The sequence below is a fragment of the Somniosus microcephalus genome, chromosome 27, assembly GCF_052327205.1.
Source record: "Somniosus microcephalus isolate GS21.2 chromosome 27, FLI_Smic_1.0, whole genome shotgun sequence".
NCBI lineage: Eukaryota > Metazoa > Chordata > Chondrichthyes > Squaliformes > Somniosidae > Somniosus > Somniosus microcephalus.
The window spans coordinates 33096795-33115793 of record NC_141013.1 but is presented as its reverse complement, the minus strand read 5'-3'; the positions used below and the strand labels follow the sequence as shown (position 1 = coordinate 33115793).

The following is an 18999-nucleotide window of genomic DNA, read 5'->3' as shown; positions in this document are numbered from 1 at the left end:
AAAGTTGGCATGGCTTGACTTGCCCTCTGATGTCTCTGCCCTTTCTGGGATAATGCTGTACCTTTGCTGCCCAATTCCTGCCAGTAGCCAAGCTGAGAGCAGGGACTCGCACAGTGAGGAATTAAACTGGGGAGGCGGCAGCCTGCCACGCAGTGACATGGCAGGCTGTTTTACCACCATGCATCAACGAGCTGCCGGAACCAGCCTCATTATTAAATCATTTCATATGCATGGCAAACTCTTGACCTTGTTCGCGAATAGCGGCTGGTGTGGGAAGTACAGGTGCCTAGTGGCACTCTTATTGAGATTGGGGCTGAGGCACATTGTCGGGGCAGACTACAGAGAGCCTTACTCTGCGTCCAACCACACTATAATGGACCTGAGAGTCCACTAACACCTCCACTAACACCCCTTGCCTTGAAGAGCTTCAAAATTCACACGCCGAGAAATGTTTCAGAAAGTCGCCAGTTATTTTCGGTCCGAATACTTCTAGCAACTTTTGATTAAAAACAAAAATGGCTCTGCATGACAACCAAATTTATTGTGTCTGTGATTTTGTTTTTTGTTTTTGGTGTCACTTTTTTGACGAGATTAAAGAAAAGTCTTGAGTCCGACATCTTTAAAGACCGACTCCTGCAATGATCTTGTTTCAAAGTGTTTTCCCCTTTGGAATAAGTTTTCAAACGATGGGAAAACTTCCCTAGTGACATCCATTGGCAAACCAGTATTTATTCAAAACAACAAAGCAGAACTTTCTGATATATATATATGTGTGTGTGTTATATTATACACACACACACAATCACACACACGTTATCATTTTCCCTTGTAGCATCCTTCGAAATAAAAGTTTTTGTGATTGCAGTTCAAATCACAAAGTATTGACAGCACAGAAACAGGCCGATTGGCCCAACAGGCCCATGGCGGTGTTTAGGCTCCACACGAGCCTCCTCCCGCCCCTCTTCATCTCACCACATCAACATATCCTTCGATTCCATTCTCCCTCATGTGTTTATCTAGCTTCCCCTTAAATGCATCCATGCTGTTCACCTCAACCACTCCCTGTGGTAGCGAGTTCCACATTCTAACCACTCTCTGGGTGAAGAAGTTTCCCCTGAATTCACTACTGGATTTATTAGTGACTATCTTATATTTATGACCTCTAGTTCTGGTCTCGTCCACAAGTGAAAACATCTACTCTATCAAACTCTTTCATAATCTTAAAGACCTCTCGCAGGTCACCCCTCATCCTTCTCTTTTCTAGAGAAAAAAGCCCCAGTCTGTCTGTTCAGTCTTTTTTGCACCTTCTCTGGCGCCTCTATATCCCTTTTATAATATGGAGACTAAAACTGTTCACAGTACTCCAAGTGCGGTCTAACCAAGGATCTATACAAGTTCAACATAACGGGCCAGTAATTCCGGTCCCAACGCATGAGTACGGACGGTGTACTCACGCGTGGGCCCGTTGGAAGTGCCGGATTCCAGCATGCACAGCACATGCGCGGGAAACCGGCATTTCCTCTCCATCGAACTAAGGGGTTAAGAGGTCCAACGCGTGCGCGCAGGACTCTGCGCGCACGCGTTGAACTTCCTTCGTTTAGACAGGTTTGCGCGTGTGCAAGGGACTGAACTTTTTGGAAATGAAAAAAGGAGGCATAAGCAGTGGATTCATAAGAACATAAGAAATAGGAGCAGGAGTAGGCCAATCGGCCCCTCGAGCCTGCTCCGCCATTCAATAAGATCATGGCTGATCTGATCCTAACCGCCAAGGTAAGTGAAGGTAAGTGGTCTATTATTTAAAATTATTACATTTTTTCCACAGCTTCATTGTTTTTAAGGACTTTACAGTAAGGTAAGTTTATTTTTAGACCCGAATTCGTAAAAAAAAAAATTTTTCAAAAATGTTATTAATTGTTTTAAATAGTTTTTTAAAGTTATTTATAGTTTATTTAATTATTGGGATTTTAAATTTTTTTAAATTAAAGTTAAACTAGTCTTTTGGGCGCCTGTACTTTTCATGAGTTTGACCGTCTTTACTATCAAACTCATGAATGAGTTTCCCTTCCCTGATTGGCTGCACAGTGCTCACCTGATCCCAGCCGGCACATCGCATTAACTACGCCACTGGATCAGGCAAGCACATTGTGCCGACATCGGAACCGGGCCAGTGACAGGAAATGCAAGTAGGCCCGGGCTTCAGATGTCAGCGCGCAGGGTGAGTGCAGATCGGGGGCTTGCACGCGCGGCAAGCACCCATTCCTAATTTCTGGCCCAACATAACAAATCATGCTATTCCAAAATGGGAGCTTGCCATCGACTGATACTTATTGTAAATAAGCAAAAGAAAACCCATATCTATTGAAAATGTGAGTCCCACAGACTCAACGGGGGAAAAATTCAGTTGGTTTGCGCCTCCCGTTAGCGCCGTAAGAGGGTGCTAATGGGGCGCAAAGCAACTAGCGCCCGTGCATGGCGATGTTTGTGCCGCTCAGGAAATGAACTAGACATTTTGCGGCGGCGCTAAACACTACCGCCACGATCTCCTGCGCTGGCAGATCGTGACATCAGTCGAGTGTGCAACGCCCTGTTAGCGCCCCGGACCGGATATTGAGTGTCGCCCCCTGCCTTACCGCCTGCCGCTAACAACGACAGGTTGAGGGGAGCGTTTTGCAGTCAGGAAGGGACTAGGGGAGCGCTATTTAAAAGCGACCGCTTCCTGCCTTTTTTTGTTGGTGACATTTTTGCACCACGCATTCTGAGAGTGAGAGAGAGAGACTTCTGGAGAGATTCTACACTGTGTGAAGGAGTTTTGGGCACTGAGCAGCACTTTGCAGGTTCATTTTGATTTGCCCTTCCTTGTATCTATTTAGAAGAGACTGTGGGGGCTGCACTCTGAGCTCTTTCCCTGGGCCTCTCCATTGTTCTTTCCAGCAGATTTGATGTACAGGTCTCTCCAGGCCGAGATTCAAGGCTGCAATGAACAGGATGTGAATGGAGAGTAAAATCAACCCTCCACTTTAAGATAAAAACAGAAAATGCTGAAGAAACTCAGCAGGTCAAGCAGCATCTGTGAAGAGAGAAACAGAGTTAACGTTTCAGGCCGATGACCTTTCGTCAGAACTCCCCTTTAAGAACTGGCCGGCGCCAGTGTGTCTGTGTTCCATTGCTGACTGACATCACGTGAGCTTCGCCAGCGCTCTGAGGTAGCGCCTCGCTCCACGGCCTTTGCGCCTTAAGACAGGTGTGAAGCACCTGATTTAGCGCTCCAATCACCTCCAGGGGCGATAAAAGCCAAGTTTGCAGTCGGAGGCGATAATTAGCGTCAGGCGCTAAACTTTGCGCACGGCCAATAATCGCGCCCCAAACGGGGCGATACTCAATTTTTCCCCCAAACTGTATATGTTCGTGACATAGTCAAAGCTTCTGAAAGTGTTACAATAGCAAAATACTGCGGATGCTGGAAATCTGAAATAATAACAGAAAATGCTGGAAACACTCAGCGGGCCAGGCAGCATCCGTGGAGAGAGAAACAGAGTTAATGTTTCAGGTCTGTGACCCTTCATCAGAACTGGGAAAAGTTAGAGATGTAACAGGTTTTAAGCAGGTGCAGAGGCAGGGAAAGGGGGAGGGGAGGGAAGGAAGGAATTGAAGGAACAATCTGTGATCGGATGGAAGGCAGGAGAGATTAAATGTTGCAAATGGGGATGGCAGAATCATCAACAGCCGCCTGAAAAATGGGGGCAGGGTTTATAGTCTGACATTGTTGAACTCAATGTTGAGTCCAGGAGCCAGTAAAGTGCCTAATCGAAAGATGAGGTGCTGTTCCTTGAGCTTACGTTGAGCTTCTTTGGAACAGTGTAAGAGGCCGAGGACAGAGAGATCAGAGTGGGAGTGGAGCGGAGAATTAAAGTGACAGCAGCGAATACAATATACTAGATTGCAAGAAGTACAAGTTTAATCTCTCCTGCCTTCCATCCTATCACAGACTGTTCCTTCAATTCCTTCCTCTACTCTCCCTTTTCCTGCCTCTGTACCTGCTTAAAACCTGTTACATCTCTAACCTTTTCCAGTTCTGACGAAGGGTCACAGACCTGAAACGTTAACTCTGTTTCTCTCTCCATGGATGCTGCCTGACCTGCTGAATGTGTTGCTGTTGTGTAACACATTCCAGCCTATGCAAGATACCATGTATTGTACCAAGCTGTTCTAAAATCAATCATTGTCCAACGTAACAAACAACAATTTGCATTTATATAGCGCCTGTAGCATAGTAAAGCATCCCAAGACACTTCAGAGGAGCATAATCAGACTAAACTGACACCGAGCCAAGGAAGGAGATATTAGGATGGGTGACTAAAAGCTTGGGCAAAGAGGTAGGTTTTAAGGAGGGTCTAAAAAGGAGAGGGAGGTAGAGAGGCGAAGAGATTTAGGGAGGGAATTCCAGAGCTTAGGGCCTAGGCAGCTGAGGGCAGGGCCACCAAAGGTGGGGCGAAGGGAGTGGGGGGCTCGTAAGAGGTCAGAGTTGGAGGAGCGCAGAGATCGCGGAGAGTTGGAGGCCTGGGGCTACTTACAGAGATTGGGAGGGGCGAGGTCATGGCAGGTTTTGAACATGAGATTTGAGAATATTAAATTAAATAAGAAGACCAGGAACGAATGTAGATCAATGAGCACAGGGGTGATGGCTGAATAGTGCTGGAGCAGCCCGTAAGACGTCTCTCAAATCATGATGACCTTCCATTAAAACGACAGACAGTTTGGGGTTTCCATTTTGGATTTCCAGTTGTTGCTAAGGACGACCACACTGATCCAGCCCCTTTTGTAATGAGGGGGGCCTAATCTGGATAGTATTTTGCTTGTGCAGATAATTTAACTGTGTAGTATTTTCATCAGACTGTGATAGTTGCACATAAATAAAGCTAGCTAGACCCTAGCCCAGTCAGTCAGCGAGTGCTCTCAGTTAATATGGTAGCATGTTCTTCATTACTTTGAAGTGAGTGATGTCAGGGAACACTCCATTTTTGAATCTACCACTGCAGTGTGATGCAGTCAATGAGAAGGCCTTTGTTTAGATTGTCAACACAGTCAGAATGCAATGAAATTTGAGCTTGCATTTCTCGCGTATGTAACGCTGCACTAAATGCCGCGCACATAGGGAAAGCAGTTCAGCTGTGAGCACTTCATTCTCACACATACACACACAGATGGGCAGGGTCATTGCAGTAGTGAGCCCTTTCGTAGCTCACAGGGAAAAAAAAACAAAGGCACACTGTCGCACTGGAAGTCTGAACTTTAGTGCATTCCTTGTTTAAAAACTTTGAGACAGATGGGCTTTCAATCCTTCAGCAGATTAATAAAGTAATGTGGTGAGGTGAAGCAATTGTTAAAATAGAAATTCATTGGCAAACATTTATATACAGCTGAAAATGAAAACTTATCCTGTAAAGTCTTTACTATCCTCCAACCATGCCTGAAATAAACTCCTGACCAATGAACAATCAGGGCTATTGAGGTGTATTGAAAACAAACAGCTTGTTTCTATTCAGACACACATTGCAATGTAGGTATACTTGTGAAACTCTAAAATGCAATTAAGTATATTGCAAGTACACATGCACTTTGATATATGTATTGATATTTTTATACTGCAGTTTAAATCACCATTATATCAGCTGTACTTGCTCTCAGTTGGATGAGGCCTAGTGGGGCCTGGTTACCTATTTGCTTCTTGGGCAACTGAATTTCCAGCTTGTCGAGACTCGCTCGGAGTCTAAAGTATTAATATTTAAGGCACTCAACAGAAGTTTATTTTATGAAAAAAAAAAGAAATCCTCCTGCGCTGTCTGCGTGTGAAGGCAGCAGGACTGAACATGCTGGGGTCAGGAGGAGCCTCAAGCCCACTGGAGTATTGTGGAGTGGCTCAGCGCCAGTCGTGGAAATGTACAGTTAATAAACTTCCATTTGAAATGCGGAGACCAAACACTAATCTTATCTTATGGGAGAGGTGAGGACTCTCCTGCTGTTGCTTTTGTAATGGATTTTGCAATTGAAGAAAATGAGATTTTATATAAAGAGGGTATTTGTTAATGAACCCAGATGACAGAACGGAGAGTGGTAATAAGGTTGAGACATGAAGGCTGGCACACATGTGTGACTGCTGCTTTGTAATTGTTTTCTCACTAATTTTCACTTGCAAAACTGTTCCTTCTGTCTCAATGAATTTAAACAAAAAATTAAATTCTGTTGACAGGGATGCACAAATTCACTAAGAAGCTAAGAAATCCATACGCCATCGATAATAACGAGCTGCTTGACTTCCTCTCCAGAATTCCATCAGACATCCAAAAGGTGGGAGATATTTTTTTAATATTCATTCTCTGGATGTGGGCGTCACTGGCAAGGCCGGAATTTATTGCTCATCCCGATGTCCTTAGCTGAGGGGCTTCCCAGGTCACTTCGGAGGGCAGTTAAGAGTCAACCATGTTGATGTGGGACTGGGTATAGACGGCAGGTTTCCTTCCTCAAAGGACATCAGTGGACTAGTTGGTTTGGACAACAATCCGACAGCTTCATGGGCACTTTAAAAAAAAAACTAACTTAATTCAAATTCTCAAATTGCCGTGGTGGGATTTGAACTTGGATTACTAGATGTGTAGGATGCTCCACGGAGAAGGACGAGGGAGGCAGAACATTAGAATCTGGCCAACGTGCCCTCTCGTTACATAAGTTCCGAACCTTCTCGAGGGCAATTAGGGATGGGCAATAAATGCTGGCCTTGCCAGCGACGCCCACATCCCATAAACAAATTTGTAAAAAACTGGCAGGGGCATCAACTCTCCAATTATGGCAGTGCCTTTTGCCAAAGCCCATTTATGTTGGTGCTTATACATTTAAAAAAAATTTTTTTAAATTGATCTGGATTTGGAAACAAAGTCCCAGTGAAATAGTATTGGAATAATTATATCTCTGTAATAAATCCCAGGTCTTGCAACACTGCTTCTTCAATTATTGAACCCTATAGATTTTGGCTAAATTCAGGTGCACTTAGCCTGGAGCATCATGTCCTCAATTTCTCTGACAGGCTGTCAGTCAACTCTTTAGGTCGACAGACTGAAATCAATAGAGTTGCGTATTACAGAATGTTCTGAAGCAAGAACTTGCATTGACACAGCGTCTGTTAAGTCTGTGTGTTATATTGAGAATTACTACACAGACCACAAGAGTAAACTTTGACAGGTCTTTACTAGTTGAAGGTCAGGGCGGAACTGCCCAATAAATCATTACACAGCACTTATATACCGGTGTGGTCACCACCGGTATTACAGTATACAGCAGCCAAGATAAAGTAGTGCAACCCTTAAAATAGTTCTCTTAAAGGTGGAACGGTTACATACACTACAATCCTCCCTTTTTAGCTTAAACGTATATATTCCCCATTAAACATAATATCATAACATATATACACGACTTCATGTAAAAACAGTTCACAGATTCAGTCTCTGAGGCGGTGCCTCCTGCGCCTCCTGACTCAGTCCGGATAACGCCTCGGTGGTGTAGTAGTTTCTTGTTGCTGGGGTGACTCATCTAATAGTCCTTCACTGGACTTAACAGCTTGAACTTTCGTAACTGCAGAACCAGCATTGTTGACTTCTAAAGGCTCGAGTACCTTGGGAAGTTTTTCTACTTCCAGCCTGATTTGGCTCAGTTCGGAGGGACCACGTGCATGACAGCTCAAAGTAGCAGACTGCTTCTCTTCCACGGTAATGTTCTGTAGTTCTTTGACTACCTTTGACGGAGGCTCTTTAATAGTCAGCCTCGCCTCAGATTTTGATTTCCCTGCGATAAACTGCAGCAAGCCGGTCATCGTACAAGTTGTTTGTTTCAGAGTGAGACGATGAATAGTGCCACGATGCTCAATGTCCACATCTTCAGAAGCCTGAAGAATTTCACCATTTAGTATCCATTTTGGAGGCTTCACGTCCGCAACTGAAAGCTCACACTCAAGAATGGCGTCACTTGGCTCTGTCACTTCCACATCACATATGGGTTTAATGATGGCAATTGATTGCTCTTCTACATATAACTTTGCTGTGCTTTGGTCATCTATGGCATCGCACATGTAGTTGCCTTCATCTTCAAAAGCGACATTATTAATAACGAGCTTCCTGTACACATCTTCACTCACAATCTCATATTTATTACTGGAATGAATCTCTTTGTCTTTGTAATACCACTTGGCAGCAGCATTTGGCCTGGAAACCTTGCATTCGAAAATGACACGATGTTTCTCCATATTAATCTTCTCTCTTAAGGGTTTCACAATTTTAACTGGCAATTCTTTAATTCGAAGCAAAGCTCTGGAAGTAGCGCTTTCAGCAACAAACTTGATCTCTGCAGCATCTTCAGTTTTTGCCTCTGCCACCACTTCCCTGAGTGGCTTATTACTGCTGACACTGCTCACAAAAGGGTACTCTTTCTTCTTAGCTTTCAACTGATCGATGAATTTGACATATTCCCTTTCTTGCTCAGCTTTGATTCGTTTGGCCTCATCGCGCAGACGGTTTGTGTGTTCCTGTTCCATTTTCTCAATCAGCTGCTTCTGCTGTCTTTCCAGATTCTCCCACTCTGTGTCAAAGAACTTTTTCTTTGCATTCATCTCTTGCTCAAAATGGCGAATCATTTGTTCTAATTGCTGTTGTAATTTGAAATTGAGTTGAGTTCGAGCCCGGTGTTCCTCAGAAATGTGCATGTCTGTAGACTGGACAGACTCAGGATTCTCTGTCAAACTATGTTGTTGTTGTTCAGTGGAATTCTGTTCTGATACTTTGTTCTCTCCTGAAGCATTTATGCTCTCCTTCGTTTTTCCATCATTAGACTGCAAGTCCATTTTAGACTTGTCTTTTGCACCTGGGCTGATCTTACCATCATCAGTTCCAGAGTCTGAGCTGATCCTGGGTAGGCGGCAATCTTCCTCGCCGTCAAAGAAACTGCACGGCTCGAGTCTTCCCTCGCGATCGGACGTGATGACAGTTCTGGTGAAGTTGTAGTAGTATTCCATATCCTCATCAGAAGACGTGCTTGGATCATCGGCTCCGTCTACCTGCCCTTGAGTTGACTGCTCTCCTCTTTTCTTCCCCGAAGGATCTCGGTAGAATGGAAAATCCTCTTCCCCATATGACTTGCCCCCATAAAAGGGAGTCAACCCGAAAAATGTAGTTGAGTGGGCCCGGGCACTGCGTCGGGGGTACCTCCTTTTGTTTGAATCATCATCCTGGGCTTTGTTCCCGTCACCATCCTCCTGTGAAGTCTGGTTTCCGCACTGCAGCACGTGCTTCTGAAACAGGTTTTTCACCCTTTGTTTGTAGACTTTGTTGCACGTTGGACACCTCAGGACATCCCTCTCATTTTCTGCGCTTTCCGTCATTGCTTTTAGGGGATGCCAGTTCATATTTATTTTCCTGATCCACTCCCGTCCCAGAAGTGGTGGACCTCCCTCAGGTAGTACATATAAGTCCATTCCTTGGTGCTCTTTGCCCTTGTGTCTCACCTTGACTTTTATCCTTCCGATGGGGTATACTCTTTGCCCCGTGTATGTCTTTAATACTATCTCCGTATCCCGTAGGGGAATATGTGTGAATAACCTTTTGTAATCTTGCTTATTCATGACCGTCAACGCCGATCCGGTGTCCAATTCCATCTTCACTTGGACTCCCGCTATCTGCAGGGTGACCCAGATAGTTTGTCGGTCAGCTTCCTTACTCACATTGTGAATTCTCAGACTACCCAGTTCCTTGCTGTTGGAGTCTGAATCCGAATTCTGTTCATCCGAACTCTTCTCAGCCACCTTGTGTACCTTGCTGCACTTTTCCTGCGGTGACTTTTTGTTGCTGGTCTTCTTTCCTGACCGGCATACTTTAGCTATGTGACCAAGCTTGCCACATTTTCTACATTCCTGGTTTTTAAACCAGCATTGGTTCTTATCGTGTGTTGTCTTCCCACAACAATAACATTTCGTTGTACCCGAAGCCATTTGATCTACGCTGAGTACCGCTGCCTTTAGCTGCATTTCCGCGGTGCCTCTCGCTGCGGCTTCGTGCGATGCTGCAATAGTGACAGCCTTATCAAGTGTAAGATCATTCTCTTCAAGCAACCGCTTTTGTGTTCCGTCTTTCGACAATCCACACACGAATTTGTCTCTCAGTGCCTCTGTCAGGCTTTCCCCAAACTGACAGTAATTCGCTAGCTTGCGCAGTTCAATTAAATACTCCGCGTTGCTTTCCTCTTTCAGTTGCGTTCTCGCATAAAATTTAAATCGTTCCGCTAACATCAGCGGTGTGGGGTTCAAATGATTCTTCAGGACAGCAACAATATTAGCGAAAGTCTGATCCGCCGGTTTAGCTGGTGATAGAAGATGCTTCAATAGCCCGTATGTCTTCGCACACATTGAGTTTAGTAAGGTTAGTGCTTTATCTTCACCTGATATTTTATTTGTCTTACAATATATCTCTATGCGTTCTACATACGTGGCCCAATCTTCAACATCGGGGTCGAAATCGTTGATGTTACCACGCTTAGGCATCCTCGCGATCTTCTTGAGAAACAAAAGAATTTTTTTTTTTTTTTTTACAAAATGGCGGTTTCCCGCGCTTGTCTTCTTCCCCCGCCTCTGAAAATGGCGGCTTCCCGCATTTGCCTTTCTCCCCCGCTGGCTGTAATGGCGATTGCCGAATTGCTGCGTTCGCCCTCCCCAGCGGTTTTTTTCAAATCGCGCCTCCCAGCCCCTCTTGCAGGCCGGTCCTTTCCCCCCACGGCTGCGGCTGAGTTCTCCGCGGCGGTTTTTTTTTTTTAAATTTTCTCCCGCGCTTACGCTGCGCCTCGCGGCCTCGGTAGCTGCCCGGCCTTTTTCACCGGTCGCGGTCGAGCTCTCTCTCGACGCTGTTGCGTCTCCCAGCCCGCTATTTTCTCCCGCGCCTTACGCAGTCCCGGTCGCTGCGCCTCGCGGCCTCGGTAGCTGCCCGGCCTTTTTCACCGGTCGCGGTCGAGCTGTCTCTCGACGCTGTTGCGTCTCCCAGCCCGCTTGTAGCCCGGTCTCTCACACCGGCTGCGTTCCCGCTTGTAGCCCGGTCTCTCACACCGGCTGCGTTCCCGCTTGTAGCCCGGTCTCTCACATCGGCTGCGTTTGCATTCACCGTGGCTTCCGTGCCCTACGCTGCCCCAGTCTCAGCGCCTCTGGCCCCGACTTCTGTCCGGCTCTTTTCCCCGGCCGTGGTCGAGTTCTCCGCCCTTATATCCTCCGGTTTTTTTTTCTATTTTCTCCCCTACTCACAGTCAACGTGGCCGACTTGCTGCTCCTCGCTGAGCGGCTTACCCACCACCGTGATAGAAGGGATGATCACTGCCTGTTGCTGATGGAAGGCTTCGTATCGGAATTCTTCCTTCTTCCTTTGCTCTGCAGACCCGAGTCTTCTCTCAGCAGAATGATGAGGGCGGATGCCTCTTCTCGACGCCCGTTAGACTGCCTTGGATGTATCTCTGCCGCAGGGTAAGATCGTACTCGTCGCCATTGTTAAGTCTGTGTGTTATATTGAGAATTACTACACAGACCACAAGAGTAAACTTTAACAGGTCTTTACTAGTTGAAGGTCAGGGCGGAACTGCCCAATAAATCATTACACAGCACTTATACACCGGTGTGGTCACTGCCGGTATTACAGTATACAGCAGCCAAGATAAAGTAGTGCAACCCTTAAAATAGTTCTCTTAAAGGTGGGATGGTTACATACACTACAGCGTCTTTCACAGCTTCCGGGCAATCCAAAACGCTTTACAGCCAATGGAGTACTTTTTGAAGTGTAGTCACTGCTGTGATGTAGGGAAACGCGGCAGCCAATGTGCGCACAGCAAGCTCCCACAAACAGCAATGAAATAAATGACCAGATAATCTGTTTTTTTTTAAATTAAGTGCTTTTGGTTGAGGGATAAATGTTGGCCAGCACACCCTGCTCTTCGTCGAATACTGCCCACGGGGCCTTTTACATCCACCTGAGAAGGGCCTCAGTTTAACGTCTCATCCGAAAGACGGCACCTCCGACAGTGCAGCGTTCCGTCAGTGCTGCACCTCAGTACTCAGAGTGTCAGCCTAGATTATGCGCTCAAGTCTCTGGGCTGAGGCTTGAATCCACATCCTTCTGCCTCCCCGCCTGTGGTGCTTAAGTTGTAAAATGACTCCTAATATTTAGTGTTCCCGGCCCAGGCTTTCACGCTGCAGGAGTGCATTGTGGGAATTTGGGCACAATGAGCAGCCGGCACGATTTCCTCTCCATTAATTTTAAATTTCTAAATCGTAACAACAACAACATGCATTCACATAGCACCTTTTAACGTAGAAAAACACCCTGAGGCAATTCACAAAGGAGTGAAAAGAAAGACTTGCATTTATATAGCGACTTTCACGACCACCGGACGTCCCAAAGTACTTTGCAGCCAATGAAGTACTTTTTGAAGTGGAGTCACTGTTGTAATGTGGGAAACGCGGCAGCCAATTTGCGCACAGCAAGCTCCCACAAACAGCAATGTGATAATGACCAGCTAATCTGTTTTTTACTGTTGTTGATTGAGGATAAATATTGGCCAGGACACCGGGGATAACTCTCATGCTCTTCTTCGAAATAGAGCCATAGGATCTTTTACATCCACCTGAGAAAGTAGACAGGACCTCAGTTTAATGTCTCAGTACTGCACTGGAGCATCAACCTAGGTTTTTGTGCTCAAGTCTCTGGAGTGGGACTTGAACCCCCAACCTTCTGACTCTGAGGCGAGGGTGCTACCAACTGATCCACTAGTTGACACTGTGAGGAAGAAATGGACGCCCAGTCAATGAAGGAAATCTTAGGAGGGGTGACCAAAAGCTTGGTCAAGCAGGTGGATGTTAAGGGAGGAGAGGGAGGTAGAGGGGTTTAGGGAGGAAATTCCAGAGTGTGGGGCCTACGTGGTCAAAGGCACAACCGCCAACGGTGGGTGAAGGGAGCGAGGGGATGCGCAAGAAGCCAGATTCAGAGCAACAGAGAGTTTGGGCAGAGGTTGTAAGGCTGGAGGGGGTTATAGAGCGGGGGAAAGGTGAGGCCATGGGGCATTTAAAAATAAGGATGAGAATTTTAAAATACAGGCACTGGGAGACCGGGAGCCAATGTAGAACAGTGAAGACAGCAGTGATTGGCGAGCGGGATTTGGCAACTTTATCCCATGGTTACCAAAAAGAATTGCTCAACTGTTCTTCTTAAATTGAATGATTATTGCACTGCACTGCTCTGTTGAAATAAAGCTCAGTTACAGGATTACACTTTTTAGGTAATGTTGAACTCTCTGATTTGCAGAGTTTCTAAACATCAACAACTTGCATTTATATAGTACTTTTAACATAGTAAAACATCCCAAGACACTTCCCAAGACGCTTCACGGGAGTGTATCAGACAAAATTTGATGGCAAGCCACGCAAAGTGATATTGGGACAGTTGAGCAAGAGCTTGGTCAAAAAGGAAGGTTTTAAGGAGCGACTTAAAGGAGGAAAGAGAGGCGGCTGGGTTTAGAGAGGAAATTCCAGAGTTTAGGACCTCGACAGGAATGAATAGGCATATAGCCCTTTAATAATCATTTACTGTCCAAAGGTTTTTTAATGGAACCATTCAAGTTCCCAAGCCCCCTGTGTTTCCCCCATACGTGTAAATGCATATTTATAACAAACAGGGCAGCGTTTTCATCTAATGTGCTTGGATGTAGAGGATGACTTGGGCACAGCACATAGAGGAAAATCGGGTGGGGAGGTTTGCATGTGCGTAATAGACACTGCCCAAATTATCTCCCATTCATCTTGGGAGGCCTTGGAGAGGGTGCAGAGGAGGTTTATTAGAATGGTACCAGGGATGAGGGACTTCAGTTGTGCAGAGAGACGATAGAAGCTGGGTTTGTTCTCCTTATAGCAGAGAAGGTTAAGGGGAGATTTAATATAGGTGTTCAAAATTATGAGGGGATTTGATAGAGTAAATAAGGAGAAACTGTTTCCACTGGCAGGAGGGTCGGTAACCAGAGGACATAGATTTAAGATAATTGGCAAAACAACCAGAGGGGTGTGGAGAAGACAATTTTTTACGTAGCGAGTTGTTATGATCTGTAATGCACTGCTTGAAAGGGCGGTGGAAGCAGATTCAATAATAACTTTCAAATGGGAATTGGATAAATACTTGAAAAGGAAAAATTTGCAGGGCTACGGAGTGGGACTAATTGGATCGCTCTTACACAGAGCTGGCACAGGCACGATGGGTCGAGTGGTCTCCTTCTGTGCTGTATCATTCTAATTGAAATGGAGAGAACCTCGGGTGGTCTTCACCTCATGCGACTGCCTCCCCACCTGAGTTTCCTGTTATAAAGTCTAATCTGGCCTGCAAACTCTTGACAGAGAGCATTGTTTCCCTCTGCTCTGTGACTGGCTGTGGTAATTGTCCAGTTGTCTCAGTCTTCCATGTCGCCTACATGGCCCGGAGTGTGTAGTTAGCGGTGACTGAAATTCAGGTCAGCGAGGTAAAGCGCCAGCTAGCCGTTCTGGAACGAAGCAAGCCAACCCATCCTGCATTTTGTTGTCGCCGGGTCGGAGTCTGAATCCACAAGGAAGAGACGGGCTTTCTTCATACAGTAGGACACCTCGATTGACATTGGTCCCCAGGTATGACCTCACCCTCCAACGTGACCGCAAGCTGCTCCGGTGATGTGGCTTTTTCTTCCTGCAAGTCATCAGGCTCCTCTTGTGTGTAGTTGCGTCTGCGGCACAAGACTCTTGTTAGTAACACAGCTAACTTTGAGGACTTACGTTAATTACATCCATGAAACTGGAAAAAAAAGGCCCACAGAAAACATGAAAAAAAAATGACAGATTAACAAACAAAGTAGAGTCACACATTTAACAAAGTTGGGTTTTTCCACACAATTATTTTTTTAAACTGCTAATCAACTGCAGATTTTTCCAATCATTGCAGGGCATGCCAAATCGAGGCAGGACCACGCGCAAGCAGCTCAACCAACTTAGATCCTGCTTCTACAGTCCAAACATGAGTCAAGCCTTCCTTTCTGCAATTAATAGCCTATGCTTTCCTACCCTAAAACTGATTCATTACCTTTGAACCTTCCTGAGCTTTCCTCTCGGCCTCTCCTCGGGGAGCCGTTAGCATGTACAGTACTGTGGGATACCTAACTGGAACATTATGGCTGTTTGTTTTAACAGGTGCAGCACGCCGAGCTGAAACTGAGCAACGGGCTCACTCCTGTTAGGAAGAAGAAAGGCAATTCATAGCTTGGGGAGCAGACGGACGGACAGCTACCGCTTTGATTGTTTGGCTGAGAGCAACCTCAAGAGTTCCCACTTCGAACTGTCCACTTTAGAACATGCTGTATATGTGGGTATGGGCATCCATCTTAATCAGCCGAGGTTTCAAAAGGACTTTGGTATACCATTCAGTGGAATTATGTGCAATATTTATAATTCAGTGGCATAATTTGAATGTAAGGTGTTTGGATCAATTTAAGGTCCCTTGCGATATTTTTGCTTTTACCATCTGTTGTTTCTTTCCTTGCGTCCTGAAGCGGTGGGGTAGATTTGTGTCTTTGCCGCTTGCCAGTAATCGGATGGAGCCGAGCGCCCGCCGTTTGTAAACCCTGGCCGATTTTCATTCTATTGAATCAGGCAAGTTCTATAAAGGACGGACCACCATGGCTCCACCAGATTACTGCCAAGGCAGTGAAGGCAACAATCTAGCTCCCCAGTTGTCGCCTTTTAACCCATTTCCTAAATTTTCTTTTTAGGAAAAAAATCTGCCTCATCCTTTTGACTCTCTGGGGTTGAAATTGGTCGTAAATCAGCGTGAAAACGTCGATAGTGAATCGGCCGCCTGTTTTACACCCCGTTCCCAATTCGCTAATTGCCTGTTTCGCGCTGCCGCTAAAGACCAGTTTCACCCTCTTTGCTTTCCCATCCCTTTCTCTTGCCTTAATTCCTTTCTCTGCCTCTCTCCCCTGGGAGAGATACGCTAGGTTTTTGAAACAGCTCTCGAGGTTGATTAAAAAACTTCACTTCACAGTTTAACGAAGCTTTCATTGAGGATGGACACTGGTTGGATTTTTCTTCTAAATCCTTCTGCGTTTTTCTACATTAAAGGATTGATATAAAAATGCAAGGTGCTGCTCGGTGCCAGTTTAGAAACTGGCAAATCGTCTACAGTGCCAATTCTACGAGTTCGGGTGGGGTCCGGGAAACCCTCGCTCGCTGGCCCTAGGCAAGGGGGAGTCGCAGGTGGGCTGCCCGATGTCTCCCGTGAACGGAAAGTCACGGGCTCAGCGACCCAGATTTCCCCCGAATACATGGGCGGATGGCATGGTCTCCCACAAGCTTGGAAGGTTACCAGGCAGTCGGAGCATGGACGCGAGCCTCACAGGGTTGAATTCTAAACTGCGTCGATGAGGAATTCCTAGCAAGGCTGTAACCGCGGACACATTGACGACATCACCTCACACAGCGGCCAGTTCAGTGCCATGTGAAATTCCATCAGCTTCAAAAGTGATTTCCACTGCCGCGCATTTCTCAAACAGCAAAAGGACCAAGATGGACTATAAAATGTCAGATTTCATTTGTGTGTTAAGTTATTTCCGGTTGCATTTTTTAAAAGTTGCTTTGTCCCAGAGTCTGCATTTTGTTTAGTTAGCAATTAAATTTGGTTACTTACCAAAATTTTGAAATGCATTACGTTTTCGAGCGCTGTTTCAGAGATCAGTAGTGCCTTTGTTGATAAACTGTGCTGTCGGTCATATTGATGTCCGTCTTAACCATGTTATTTCCTCGGTTTCTCAGTGAACTGTGCTGCCAAGAGTTTTACATCTGAGAATGGGAATTGAGGTGCCAACAGCTGTTAGCTAATGATTTACAAGCTATTTATTTGCATTATAAACATTTTTTGATCTTTACTCTGGAGTCTTTTAAGTGTCTGAAGAATGTTTGGTTTGCCTGTTACCACAGCCACTCTCAATTAATATTGTAACTCTTTGCATGCACTTCTAAAAAATCACCTTACTTGCCCTCATTTTAAAAGGAGCAGTGTTGTCCACGATATGGGGCCCCCCGATTTTAACTCCCCCCCCCCCCCCCCCCCCGGCCTGGCAGAAACTGGGTGGGGGGACAGTTAAAATGAGGGCAGTCACTTATCCCTCTCTGATCCCGCTGCCTTCCTGCCGTGTCCCGATGGTAATCTACTCTTTCGAGCAGGCAAGCAGGACACCCGCAGGAGGGAAGCGGGGTCCTGTTTAAAAATGCAGATCAGGTCCCGATGATGTCACTGTGCCAAAGGGTTTGGTAACTTGGGGCGTCTCTGTTGTGTAAGTGGTGCCGTGGAGTGTTCGCTCTGCACAGTGCTGTTCTCTCTCAGGACCATGTATTGCCAGAAGAAACCCCATTCCTTTACTGTTTTTGGAACTTGCCGAGGAATTAAACTTGAACAAGACAATTGTTAAAATTTGTCGCTATTTCACAAGGTCCAGTGTTTGTATTTATCGCGTTATGGGGGGGTAATCTTAACCCAACCCGCCCGGCGGGAAGGGGGCTGGTTCGGAACGGACACCCGTTTTATACCTGGCCTGGTTTTACGCTCCATTGACTTAACGCAGGGCGGTAAATGGGCGTCTCAACCAAACCCGCCCTGTTCCCGCTGAGCGAGTATGGTTATATGACCCTATAGCGTGCGGCACTGCTATTCTGTAAAAACCCGCTCGATGTGCCGCACTGTCGGGGGGAGGCGAGGGGCGGTTCTCCCTGCCCGCTGACATTGAGCGCATGACATATTCCTGATCTTAACCGGGGAATCTGGTAAGTCACCTGCTGAAGGAGAGCGAATGAACGGCCGAGGCTGAGACTACCTCCTAATGGCCTGCTCAGAACACGGCATTGGTAGAAGTCCGGCAGAAGTCGGCTTGATTACCTCCTGCTCAGTGAATCAGAGGGAGGAGGGAGAGCATAAACAGAAGGGAAGAAGCATCATTTACACAAAAAAAAATCAAAGTTACAGTAATTGGTTAATATTTTGATGCAATCCCAGGAACACTCCATGCTAGCCCAAGACCTTCAAAGTGTTTTGTTTGTCAAAGCCAGCGTATATTATTGGCGTCATCAACTCTGGTTGGGTGTATGTATTCCAGGAGGTTATCACATGACCTCCAACCGCCCTGCCCCCCCCACCCTCCCGCCATGGTTGTTCAACATGTCTACCTGCGCGATGCCCCACCTGCCCATCCCAATTGGAAAGCAAACAGACTCTTCATTACCCGATTGGATGGCTGGCAGTCAAACCGCCATTTTTTTCCATCTCCAATATTTTTATAACTAAGAGAAATGGAAGTGTACAAAGAAAACGGAGGGAAAAAAGCACTTTTTAAAAACGCTCCAATGATTTTTCTTCCGGGTGCTGCTCGCAGCAGTGTCCTGGAGATTAATCTTGACTTCCCGGAGACCCCAAGACAACCCTGGAGGGTTGGCAATCCTATATATTGTATACACATCCTGGCTAAGTTCCACAGTGTAAAAGCAGTTGAAATGATTACTGGGGCAATGTTGGTGAAGCCCATAGGAAAGCTGTGAAGCCTGTTTAAGCCTGCCATCCTGATCCACTTCTTTATTTGAAGAAAATCCACTTTACTGATGTGCCTCTCTGTTATTATTACAAGCCATTTCTGATTATAAGTACATTGTTGGATCGCAGCTGTGTTTGCTTTATCTCACCATTTTATTGTCCTTTTTGCACAACATGCCACAGTTTATCCCAGCCAAGGGCCCAGCCAGGGGCCTGAGCGTTCCAAGGTTGGCAGAGAATGGGAACGTTGTTGCATGATCCCAGCATGGAGTGGACAATTGGCCTTTAACTGGGAGTGGCAGCAGTGCCCCCCTGTTAGGGGCCTCCGTTTGAGCAGCATGCA

At 46.1% G+C, this 18999-nt stretch overlaps 1 protein-coding gene across 3 annotated transcripts in view; it reads left to right on the top strand.

The window, feature by feature from the left end:
* LOC147100112 (multiple C2 and transmembrane domain-containing protein 2-like) overlaps positions 1–17001 on the top strand; it is a 538576-nt gene extending 521575 nt beyond the window's left edge. For all 3 annotated transcript variants that reach the window (XM_085968827.1, XM_085968825.1, XM_085968826.1), the window contains exons 22-23: positions 6248–6345; positions 15269–17001. In XM_085968827.1, coding sequence (XP_085824953.1) covers positions 6248–6345; positions 15269–15337 — 167 coding nt within the window. In that variant the 3' untranslated portion in view covers positions 15338–17001. The remainder of the gene's footprint in view (positions 1–6247; positions 6346–15268) is intronic.
* The last annotated feature ends 1998 nt before the right edge of the window (positions 17002–18999 follow it).